The 11,536-nt window shown below is 28.7% G+C and overlaps 2 protein-coding genes across 2 annotated transcripts; one reads left to right on the forward strand and one right to left on the reverse strand.

Annotated features, from left to right (window-relative positions):
- Positions 1-584: 584 nt before the first annotated feature.
- mRpS14 (mitochondrial ribosomal protein S14) lies at positions 585-1,399 on the forward strand. Its single transcript, XM_014424803.3, has 3 exons — positions 585-743; positions 821-991; positions 1,057-1,399. The coding sequence occupies exons 1-3, from the start codon at positions 684-686 to the stop codon at positions 1,237-1,239; spliced, it is 414 nt and encodes a 137-aa protein (XP_014280289.1). The 5' UTR covers positions 585-683; the 3' UTR covers positions 1,240-1,399.
- A 4,025-nt stretch (positions 1,400-5,424) lies between these two features.
- RpLP1 (Ribosomal protein LP1) lies at positions 5,425-9,561 on the reverse strand. Its single transcript, XM_014424441.3, has 4 exons — positions 9,384-9,561; positions 7,237-7,402; positions 5,612-5,719; positions 5,425-5,523 (listed from the first exon to the last, which is right to left on the reverse strand). The coding sequence occupies exons 1-4, from the start codon at positions 9,450-9,452 to the stop codon at positions 5,510-5,512; spliced, it is 357 nt and encodes a 118-aa protein (XP_014279927.1). The 5' UTR covers positions 9,453-9,561; the 3' UTR covers positions 5,425-5,509.
- Positions 9,562-11,536: the final 1,975 nt, after the last annotated feature.

Consider the following 11,536-nt stretch of genomic DNA (forward strand, 5'->3'; position numbering starts at 1 on the left):
TTATTTAGAGACTGTGTAAATCAGAAGAAATAGGAAGCTTATTCTGTACATTAACATTACAAATATTGTACTGCCAACCAAACAAGCTTTCTGTTTATCACGTTTCGAAAGATACATTGCACAAGATCCTTACTGTTCTATATCTCATTTACAAATAAGTCAGTCCCACTGATAGTGCAGGGGTCTTGGTGATTCATCAGTCTGGCTTTTGAATAATACTTACTTCTTTACGATATATCGAACAGTAAGCATCTTAACAAATGTCTCTTTCAATAAATAACAAAATAAAGTTTGTATGGCCATTATTTTGCCATTTCTTGTATGAATAAAGTGAAATAAACGAAATGCTCGCAGGTTCCCTTCCACAATTACACCGATCTTCCATGAAATAAATATTTATTACTTGATTCCACTGGATAATGTAACCTAATCCAAACAAATAAGGCGCTTTTTCAAACGTAAAAAATATATGAAAGGTGATTTTTTTTATGAGGTTGAACGGAGAAAGTTTTCATTAATTCAATTAAATTATGAATCAATGGTATTAAATCAACTTCTCAATAATTCTTACCTCTTTGGTTATAGTAAATATTCCTAACCTTCCAATCAGTTAACAATACAGAATTATAATATGCTTTAAGACTTTTTACTACAACCTCTAAGTTTAAAATATATATATAAACATGCATTACTTAAATAATGTTTATACATTGGCTGCTAAAAATTTGGGAATAATAAATAAAGTAAGATCTTAATATCATGGGTGTAATTAATTGAATCTATGATTTTATTGTTGTTACTTTATGAATAATATTTTTAGGCTGTAAGTTATGTTCCACAATCAGAACAAGTTAGAACCATGGCTTTACTCTGGCCAGATTGGCGCATGAAGAAAGATGTTCGTAAAAGAAGGAATTTAGCAGCTCATGCCGATACGAAACTAAGAATACAGTGTATTAGGAAAAATGATGTGTTACCTAGAGAGATCAGAGTTAGTATAATATGTATAATGTATATAATATCATGTTTCTGTTAGTAACTGACTGCTATTTTCAGGAAATTGCTGACAAAGAAATAGAAGAACTTCCTAATGACTGTCTTGGGCCTAAAATAGTCAATAGATGTGCATTTACTTCGAGGCCTAGAGGAGTAGTGTATAGATGGAGAGCCAGTAGAATAGTTTTTAGAGATTTTGCTGATCACAATCAAATGTCTGGAGTTCAGAGAGCGTTGTGGTGAAAATGTTGTTCAATATTACGGAAATCAACTCAAATTTATATTTTATAAATCTTGTATTGTATAGACTAGTGATAATTATAATTCAAACTATCAACTTTATTGAATGTCTATAGGTCATTAGTTTTCATTATTTATTTAATAAAAAATATTATTATCAGTGGATGAGTTTATAAATGATTATTTTGAACCTATACTTTAAGTGTATAAATTTGTAGTCATCTTCCCTCCATAGGGATTTTATTAGATGATTATTATATACACATACAGATACAAATTATTTACATAGGTGATTTAGGGAAACAAAAAGTTTTGATGTTGAGAGACTATATGAGGCTGAGTTTGAGTGCACCCATTCACTTATTTTTAAATTGAGATTAAAATTTTCTTTAAACATCTATTTCATTTATTCTCTTTGATACACCTTTTTTTTTATCTATTATCTCATTTTGCTCCTCTGTGTCGAATTGCTTATTTCCATAGCGTACTGATGAATATCTCCTAACTGGGAGCTGTGGCCTCCAGGGTTGTCCCAAGAAATAAAAAAAATAAAAACAATTAAGAAATCATATATACAATACAGTGCTTTCCAGTTTTTACCTTCCATTGTTTTTTCTTCTTTTTCTAGATTTTCAAATGCTCTGATGATAATTGTGCCACAAATCTTTCTTATCTCGATTAGGGTGCCACAACAAAATATGGTTCGGAATCGCTGCACTTGATATTAAAAAAAAATACTGAAATAGATGGTGTAAGTAGGATTTATCAAAAATATTGAGAAAATACACATTTTTTCCACCCTTAGCAATAGCAAAATGAAGCAAAGGCTTAATTCTCTAGCAAGTCCGGCATAATTGTTTACTCCATGCTCTTGGACACTGGCTCTCTTCAACACTCATATCTATAAAATTGCTAGTAAGATAGGTGATTTCTTTACTTCCAAACCAAAGCCCTATTGCTGAAAACCATCAAATTATACCAAATTGATCAGTACACTTTTTCTGAATGTAAGGAATACATTCTATATAGATGTGCTCTTTCTCTGGCCATATCTTTAAGCCCTAATCCTGATCATTTGTTTAAAATATAACTACAGGATAACTATATATAACTAATAGTATAAAATATAACTAATAGTACTTCATTTTCTTTTATGTCTTGGGATTGAATAGCTTAGGGACTGCTGGAGAAAAATGTCAAAATAACTAATGGTATTCCAGGTAAATAACTTGCTACAATACAAAATCTTAAGTCAACACTGCATCAAATGTAAGCTGTAATAAGTGTGAGGAAGAAATTAATTTATCTCAAGAAACATAAAACTAATACTTTATATTTATACTAATACTTTACATAAACATTATTATTTTTATGTTTTAGTTACATTAATTATTAATGTTTTATTCTGTCGCATGCACTTGAATTTACAATGTTTTTGATAATTTCATTTTGAGGACCTGATATTCGAGTAAGGGTCTCAGAACACTTGGTAAGAAGTTTGTAGGTTCCTTTCCCGACTAGGTTGGTCAATATGTATTTTGTAGCGGCTCCAAGAACTAAATCTTGACATTCCCACTGTGGCTTTATAGCTTTTCATTGGAGGACTTCAGCCAAAAAAAAAAATTACAATTTTTTACAAAAAAAAAAAAAATTACAATTACATTTTAAATGATTTTTAGCAATACCTTGGTTTATGTTTATTTCATCTATTCTTTACTTTGTTATATTATTTTAGTTGTTTGTATATTTTTTTAACACTGACAAAGCCCTGCAAAGTGGGACGAAATGGCTCACATTAAATAGTTTATTTACTATATGAGTTCTTATGACAACACCCGGATTATATTCTAAATAAATTTTGTGTGCTCAAAAATTCTCAAATTTCTTATTTTAAATCACCAAAAAGAGCAATAACTCATTACTCAACTATTCTCTGCAAAACTTAGGAGTGGTTTATTAACTGCATAAAATTGTACTATATAGATTTACAAATTGGAATCGGAGATATAAAGCTGAACGCATTTCTTCGTTTGTAACTACGATTTCCTTAGAATTAAATACAAAGACATTACAATTATTTTTTTTTAAATAAATGGAAATCAATCTTTATTCTGGGACACTTGATCCCTTAAGAATGACAATTTGGAACAGTTTTAGCAGCTTTGGTCTGGCTACATTAACTTTTGAACATAATTAAATGAATCAATGACAATACGAACAGAAATACATATTTTTAAGTTATTAATCTCCTAAAATACAACATAACTTAGTAAAAAAGTTATCGTTTTTTTTATAATCCCAATTTTAAAATATATTAGACTAATTTCTTGATCTATCTCCTATAGAATACCCATTTTTTTAAAGTTCACTTAACAAAGTTTGGGCAGTGTACTTGCTCTCCAGGGTATGAGGTTCTATTAATCAACATTGTTGATTGACTACTGCTTCTTTCCTATGGGTTGTAGCCTACCTTAGTTAACACTCTACTAGGGACAAAATGCTTTTTTAGAAGAATCAGACACTTAGTTCCAAAAATTAACCCCTAAACTACTCTGGTAAATGTATTAAAAGTAAATTTGCTCCAAATTACCTGTTGTTGATTTTTGAAAGTTAAGACATTCATTATAAGTCTACTAGATAAATGATTTAAGTCATTTTTATTTTGCTTTATATATTTTGGAATAAGTATCTGCGATAAATTATCATTCTGTAAATAAGGCTTTATACTGTTTTTTATGAGGTTTCCAGGTCATAATGAACCACCAATTCTTCACATAACTCCAGAAAAATGTAAGTTTTTTTTATACATTAGTACATTCAATACTATAGTCAAAACCCCGTTTTTACAGAAGTCAAATTTAAAGATAATGGGCGATTGTTTGGTCAAATTAATTACTTTTCTCACAACAAATACTAGATTATTAATTATTAATGGTAGTTGACCATGTATAAATGAAAATATGGTTCGGGATGCGGTCAGGGAAGAACACAATTAAGTAAAAACTTAGTGCCAACATTATAAAGAGCTAGATGAAGTGGCGAGATAATTTTATGAATGATATAGGAGGGAAAGTTACTAGTTAAGAGTATTTGTTTAATACAATGCAAGTTAGTTTCATGGAAATGAGAATCAGAGAAGGAAAGGCTTGTTTGGTTTATTAATTTTTATAATTCATTGTATCTTTATCTCTTGGCTACCTTAATGTACTTTAAATCCAATTCACATTCCTTTCAACAACATAAGACAATATTTTTTATTAAACATTAGCTATTAGTTTTTATTATATTTATTTTACATTGAACAAATATTTTGATCTAGTTGAAAATGTTATGTTTTCTTCAAATAATGTATTTTAGTTTTTGTCAAATGTTTCAATAATTCGAATCAAGTTTCTAACTATGGCTGAATGTAAAGTGATAATGTAATTACTTTAAAATTGGTAACAGTGAATAAGGTTTTTAACTACACTATTTTTTTTTATACTTGTGTTAAGGAGATCAAGTAAAGGGAGTGATTAAAGTAAAGTTAAGGTGTGGGTGATAAGAATTAAAGACAGATAAAATATCAGAGGATTTTGGATGTCATCTAAATATTTTTTAATAAGAACTGTATATATAAGGAGCCAAAGAATTTCCCATGGCCATTTCTGAAAATTTATTATCGGTGTTTCTTGTTCTTAGTCCTGGATGAGGTCTTGAACTTTAAAATAAATCAAATGATATGCACAACAGAAATGTTTAGGATCTGAATTTGATATTTTTCTTTTTAGCTGGGTAACTTAATCCTCTAAGAAGTAAAATGTGGGTCCACCTTCTGATCAAGTATTAAGGATGTTTTCTATATTTCATGACTTTCGAATCACTGATTGTTCACGGTTATTATACCTAATGATTTTCTGAAGTTTTAAAAGTTATACTAGGCCATTTTAACTGAGTTTTGTTTAAAATCTATCTTAGTCTTTAACATAAATGAAAACTTGATCATAGATTCCTTTGATGTGCACAGCATTTAAGTAAAGACATGAGCAAGACAACTCGGAACATGCAATGAGATGTTTCCCAGAAGCTACATCGCAATTGATTCTTAGTAGATAAAAGTTGTCACTTGATATATCAGCAACTAAATAAGGATCCATCCAAACTTTCAGACAAAATTAATAACCAAAGGGAAAAACAAAAATGTAACAATATTTGTAAAAGTCTTTTATTTTATACTTATAAAGTACATATTACAAATATATGTACATATAAAAAAAAAGGAATTTGTACATTTTTAGTCGAACAGACCTGAAACAAAAAGGAATAATTAATTAAAGACATAAATATATTTAATATTAATATGAAAATTATTTATATTAGTATTAAAATATCTTACCGAAGCCCATATCATCATCTGATTCGGGTTCACTCTCTTCCTTCTTCTTCTCTTCTTTCTTCTTGTCACCACCGGCTGGGGCAGCAGCAGCCGCGGGAGCAGCACCACCTAAAATAGAATGAACATTGTAATAAGTTTACAGCTCTTAGAAAACAAAATGTTAAATAATTAATTATAAATGTGATAGATATGACAATAACCATCGCGACAGATAGATGTAAAAGTGGATACTTTTTTAGTAGTACATACTTAAGAATAAAGATTATTATAAATCAACTAATTTTTGTAAGAAATAACATATTTAAAGAAAACACAATTTGAATAATTAATTATTTAAACAATAGATGAAAAGGAAAAAAAAGCAGTGTGACAGATGTACAAGAGAACAAACAAATTTTAAGTACATTTAAATTTTTAGCGATATTATCTAAGTTACTTTTAATTTTTATAACTTAAAAATTAATTCGGGTTTTAAGCTAAAAGGTACAATTTTAACTAAGGATAAAGTGTTGAAGTGGAGCAGAATAGACTGCAGTAATTAATTCCATGAACTAGAAAACAAATAAACCCCACATTAAAGCTGTGAGAAAGGAGAAAAATTATTTCGGATCTAATACGCTGCCAGGCAATTCGACAATACTCAATACATTAGCTTAATATCAGATTAAAGGAAAATTTAAATTATAACGATTAAGAACAAAAATAAATATTTTAAAATCTCTTTTACATAAAAACATCGTCAACATGATGTTTGATACATGAATCAAAGCTGGATTTCAGGAGTTCACAAAGGAATTTCACACTTCACTATTACCTTTCCCATCGAGAATATTCTATCAATTTACAGCTCAAGAGACCCTTATTATTATATTCAGATTAACCATTAAACAATTTTCTTATTCATATTAATTTACAGCTCAAGAGAACCTTGTTGTTCTAGTCAGATTAACTATTAAACGATTTTCTTTTCTTATTAAAAATATACCATATAAAATAAATGCTTCTGATCTATTTTCAGGTTACAGAGTCCAAGTATTATAATTTAGTTCTTCTAACGTATAATAAATATTTATAAGTTAGAAGAAGTAAGTAAACGTATATATTATAAAATATTTATAGTCAGAAGAAGTAATAGCAACTGCTGCTGAAAATTGTGGTGTATTATAAGCTAACCTTTAACAAAGGGAGAAAGGAGTAAATGTGCAGGGATAGAAATTTTCCCTCTTGAAGGGTGGTTAATTTCGTAACCTATCCTAAGTCATTCATAGTCGGCTATGCTCGGGACCGCCAGTACACTCTCCTCTCAAAAAAATTGACTTCCGCCATTTTGGGGGAGCTGAGGTAAACAATTACCGGTTATACTAAATTTAGATCAAGAAATAACAATTCTCTAAAGTCATCATAATAATATTTAAATTTATCCCTGAGTTCAATTATTATTTAATCACTACAGATCAATTCATATTGTACCATTCTAGCTTATATATTCTTATTGTACCATTATAGCTTATAGTGGATGTCTTCACAGAGCCCTAATAATCAAAAATGTAAGTAATAGATTTCATTTATGTCTAGAGTTATTTTGGCACTGACCGAGATGGTCTCAGAAATAAATTAGAACATACCTGCGGGTGCTCCTGCTGGTGCGCCACCGCCAACACCTACACCACTGCTGATGTTGGTGATGAGGTCCTTGACATTGACACCTTCGAGGGCTTTGGCAAAGAGGCCAGGCCAGTAGGGTTCAATGTCAACGCCGGCAGCCTTAAGGATGGTTTGGATTTTCTCCCCCTAAATTAGAAAAATGAACTAGATATTAATTTTGAAATCAATTTGTTTATCTTTACCACTTAAAAATAATAATACATAAATATATTATATAATGCAATAAGGAAACAACCAAAAGTTTTGTAAAATTGTGTTTTTTTTTTTGTTAAATCTTCAATTTTTTCAAGAATTCTCAGTTCGCAACATAAACCCAAAGTCCAACATTCCTTTACTATTACATAATAAGAGCATTACATTTTTGTCTCAAAATTTTATTGTACATAGTTAAAAAAAAAATGTTGGGTGGTTTTTTGTTGTTATGTGTGCATCGATATGCAAACTTCTAGGTATATTACATGTAATGATTAGAATATATTTCATTAAATTAAAATAATTTAATACAATTACTATATTACAAACTAATAATAACTATATTACACAAATCAAAGGGAACTTGTGCTGCACCCACACGTTATTTTCCAGATTTATATCAGCCAATAGATGAATGAATATTTGTGCTCTCTATGTTTTAATGGATTAAAGAATTCACCTAATCTTTGTGAAAAGATTCAATTATCAACCCTTGTTTAAGATTGTATGTTATAAAATTGTATCGATTCGGTGTAAACACAAGGTTTCAAATCTTGTTAATTTTAGCAGTTTATTTTTGAATTAACGTAGCAGAAATACATTTTTATGAGGATATTATATGTCTAGGTAATTAAATTAAAAATTCTCTGATAAAAAAATTCTAGAACAAAGGTTGAATCTATAGGTTATGGAGTACTATTAATAAGAATTTTTGTCATCTACAACCTACATTGCTAATATTAATGTTTCCTTTCATTTAACCTATCTTTGTTATCTTCATTTTCATAACGTAAATCAAATGTAATAACAAACAAAAATTAAAAGAACACAAGCGTTTGGATATCAATGTGTTGCTTCCAACCAATGTTTATCAAACATTTATAAAAATCGTAAATTCACGACAAGTGGCAAACGTGTAGATCCTGCATAAGAACACATAAATATTCAAGATCATAAGCATTTACCAAGTTCTAATATAAAAGTGATATTTGTATTTAATAGGTCGATAAAAAATTCAGTATATTAATTAAATAAGTCATTTTTAAAGATATTATATTTCAAAATTATGAACAACAGGAAAATTTCAAAAAACTATATTAAGTTACAACTATAACATAAATTCAAAATTTCAATATTTACATTAAAGCGTTTAGAAGATGGTCTCAAGACCTTGAAGCAAGTAGTGTTTGAGAGACTGATGGGTAAAAGTAGTAGGACACCTTTTCTAGTTTCATAGGAACTAGAAATACAATGAAAACCACAAAGATATCAACCCATTTCTCAATATCTTATACAGTTGTTGCCAAGCATTAACAGAAAAATAGATCAGATATTAAAGATTTCAATAGATTGTTTTTCTAGCATTATTTTCGATATCTGCTCAATACAAACAATTCAAAAATAACTCCCAATATTTAGAAAATTAAAGGGTGTAGGACATCCTGCTATATTATACTAGAGTACCAGGTGAGAAGATAACAGTTAAAAATCAACAATCAGAAAACCAAAGCCTAATAGAATCAGGCATTGGTGAACATTGGTTTAGGATCTAGAAGCTCTAAAAAACAAGCCTGAAGGGAAAACAATTAAATCCAACATTCTTTCAGGCTTTTAAATAGCATTGTTTCGTTATTGTCCGTTAATGGTTAAATTTTAACCAGTCTATGGTTTAAAGCATGTTATTATGATTGCTAAATTGGGCTTGCTAAGATGAGCCAACGAATATCCACCACGTGGTTAACCTGCACGTGGCAAACACGCATTTTATCAACTAACAAACTTATCAAATCCTCAACAGTAGTTTTATTGAATCTAATTGCCTATAATTCAAAGGTAATAAAGTTATAAACCAAGAGAACATAAATTAACCGAATAATAACCATTGTAAATTTAGGGTCTCATATTAGTTACTTACAGTTACGGCAACATCGTCATCAGCGAGGATTAGTGCGCTGTACACGCATGCAAGTTCAGCCTTAGACATTTTAGTTAATATTTAAAAAAAACGTGCAAGTCGCCAACGGCCTTAGCTCAAGTGAGAACAAGCACACTATTCGTAACTGGACGAATTGGAACAAGAAGGTAGAACGAGTCCCAAACTACCAGCAGTGTTGCCAATTTTTAATTTTAGAAATTCATTGAATATTTAAAAAAGTTAAAATTCTCGGTGTCATATATAAATAAAATTAATAAAATACAACATTAATTATAAGCCAGTATAATTTAATTTTTGTAATTCCTTATTAATTTGCTATATAATTTATATGGCTACCCCCCCACACACACAGGATTAGTCAGAATGACAGTGAGACTAAAGATGGAAGTTCCGATTATAATGTTAAGATTATAGACTGAATTTTCGTGCAATTGCATCTAACACTCTTTATAATTCTTTAAATGTCAAAATTTTCGATCAGCCTGGCCATCCTCAGGACAATCTAAAATATAAATTTACACCTCACACCCAACTATTTAAAACTAGGCTATTCTGCCCAGATCAGCATAATTTCAGTCAAATCACCATATTTTATCAATTTTTCATTAAATTTTAAAACTTTCAACTACTTATTAACTTAACACTAATAAATTGTGATATTAGTGTTTATTAATTGGATAATAGTATTAAGAAAAAGTTTATTTGTAACCAACATTTCACCTTGCTTTTCGGGGCTTCCTCAGGACTAAATTAGAAAAAGACACAAACATTGTAAATTATGACAACAATTAGAATATAAATAGAAAGTGTAAACAATTATATAAAATATAAAGAAACAAATTAAATTAAGAAAACATTAATACCAATGAATTGAAAACTAATTCATAATAGTAATGATTAAAAGTAAATGACTGTTCCAACAATAAAATGAGACAATTTTCTTATTGAACAAACAGCTTTTGTTAAGAGGGATCTACAATATAAATAAATATTGTCAAGATATTATACTCCATAAATAAAATTTGGTCAAGAGCTTGACAGAATTAATTAGTGGTTTTATCCACAATGTAATCCTTAAATGATCACTTTTGTTTTTCTCTTGTTTGAATTGAGATGAATGTTCCATTTTGTTCAGAGGATAGTGTTCATGTTTTCTTTCCATGTCAATCCAAGGAATGGTTCATCTATAAAGGGAATCCTATAGCTGAAATATTACTTGAAAGTGTAATTGGTACAACTGTGGAGTATGATGAGTTGGTTACATACTTGCAATAAATTTGCAAGAAATGAAATGCATATTCCTTTGCCTTTTTTTGTTCATCTTTATTCATTTATTTATTATTTCATTACCATTACCCTTTAATGATTGCATTTTTGTTTATTAATTTACTTTTTTTCTTTTCTTTTTATAAATTCTTTCTTAGATCATCTGAATCAATTGTTCTGAAGTAATATCATATGTGATACACTTAATATTTGAGCGTATGTAATATATAATCATCTAGAAATGGTTTTTGTGGATAAAAAAAAATATAATATATGAATATTCACCTATACATCTGTATAGATGAGTAATGAAACATATTCATGATTTTAGAAAGATCAATAAGAAATAATACTTATAATATCAATAATATTTACTAACTAAAATGCTCCTGGGGAAAGATTTATATTGGTAAATCATTACAAAAATCTTAAATAAAGAAAATAAATAAAAAAAAAAATATTGTACAGGCTTAATGAACCTCATAATAAAGAATTATTACAGTCAGTTTAGACAATGTAAAGATATTAAAAAAAGGAGAAATACAATAAAAATAAAAATAAAGGAAAATTTATTTATAAAAATAAACTTTAAATGTAAAGGGAGTCCTAAATTTCATTCCTGATATCTGGAAACGAATGATACAATAATAATTAATTGAACTTTTCCTTCCACCTGAGGAGGGCAGATTAGTTAAGTAAACAAAATTAGGCTAAACAAATTTATTTATTTGACTTTTTTCTATTAACTATTTAGAAATTCTATTTAGGGACTATATAATATTTAAAATAATAATAAATAATACTATTAAAATCATTTCAAAACAAGGCCCAAGCATTATAGTTGATGCCCCTTAGTTTGTAAGAAA

This window comes from Halyomorpha halys, unplaced genomic scaffold (genome assembly GCF_000696795.3).
Source record: "Halyomorpha halys isolate HHAL.00 unplaced genomic scaffold, Hhal_1.1 Scaffold3.1, whole genome shotgun sequence".
Lineage (NCBI taxonomy): Eukaryota > Metazoa > Arthropoda > Insecta > Hemiptera > Pentatomidae > Halyomorpha > Halyomorpha halys.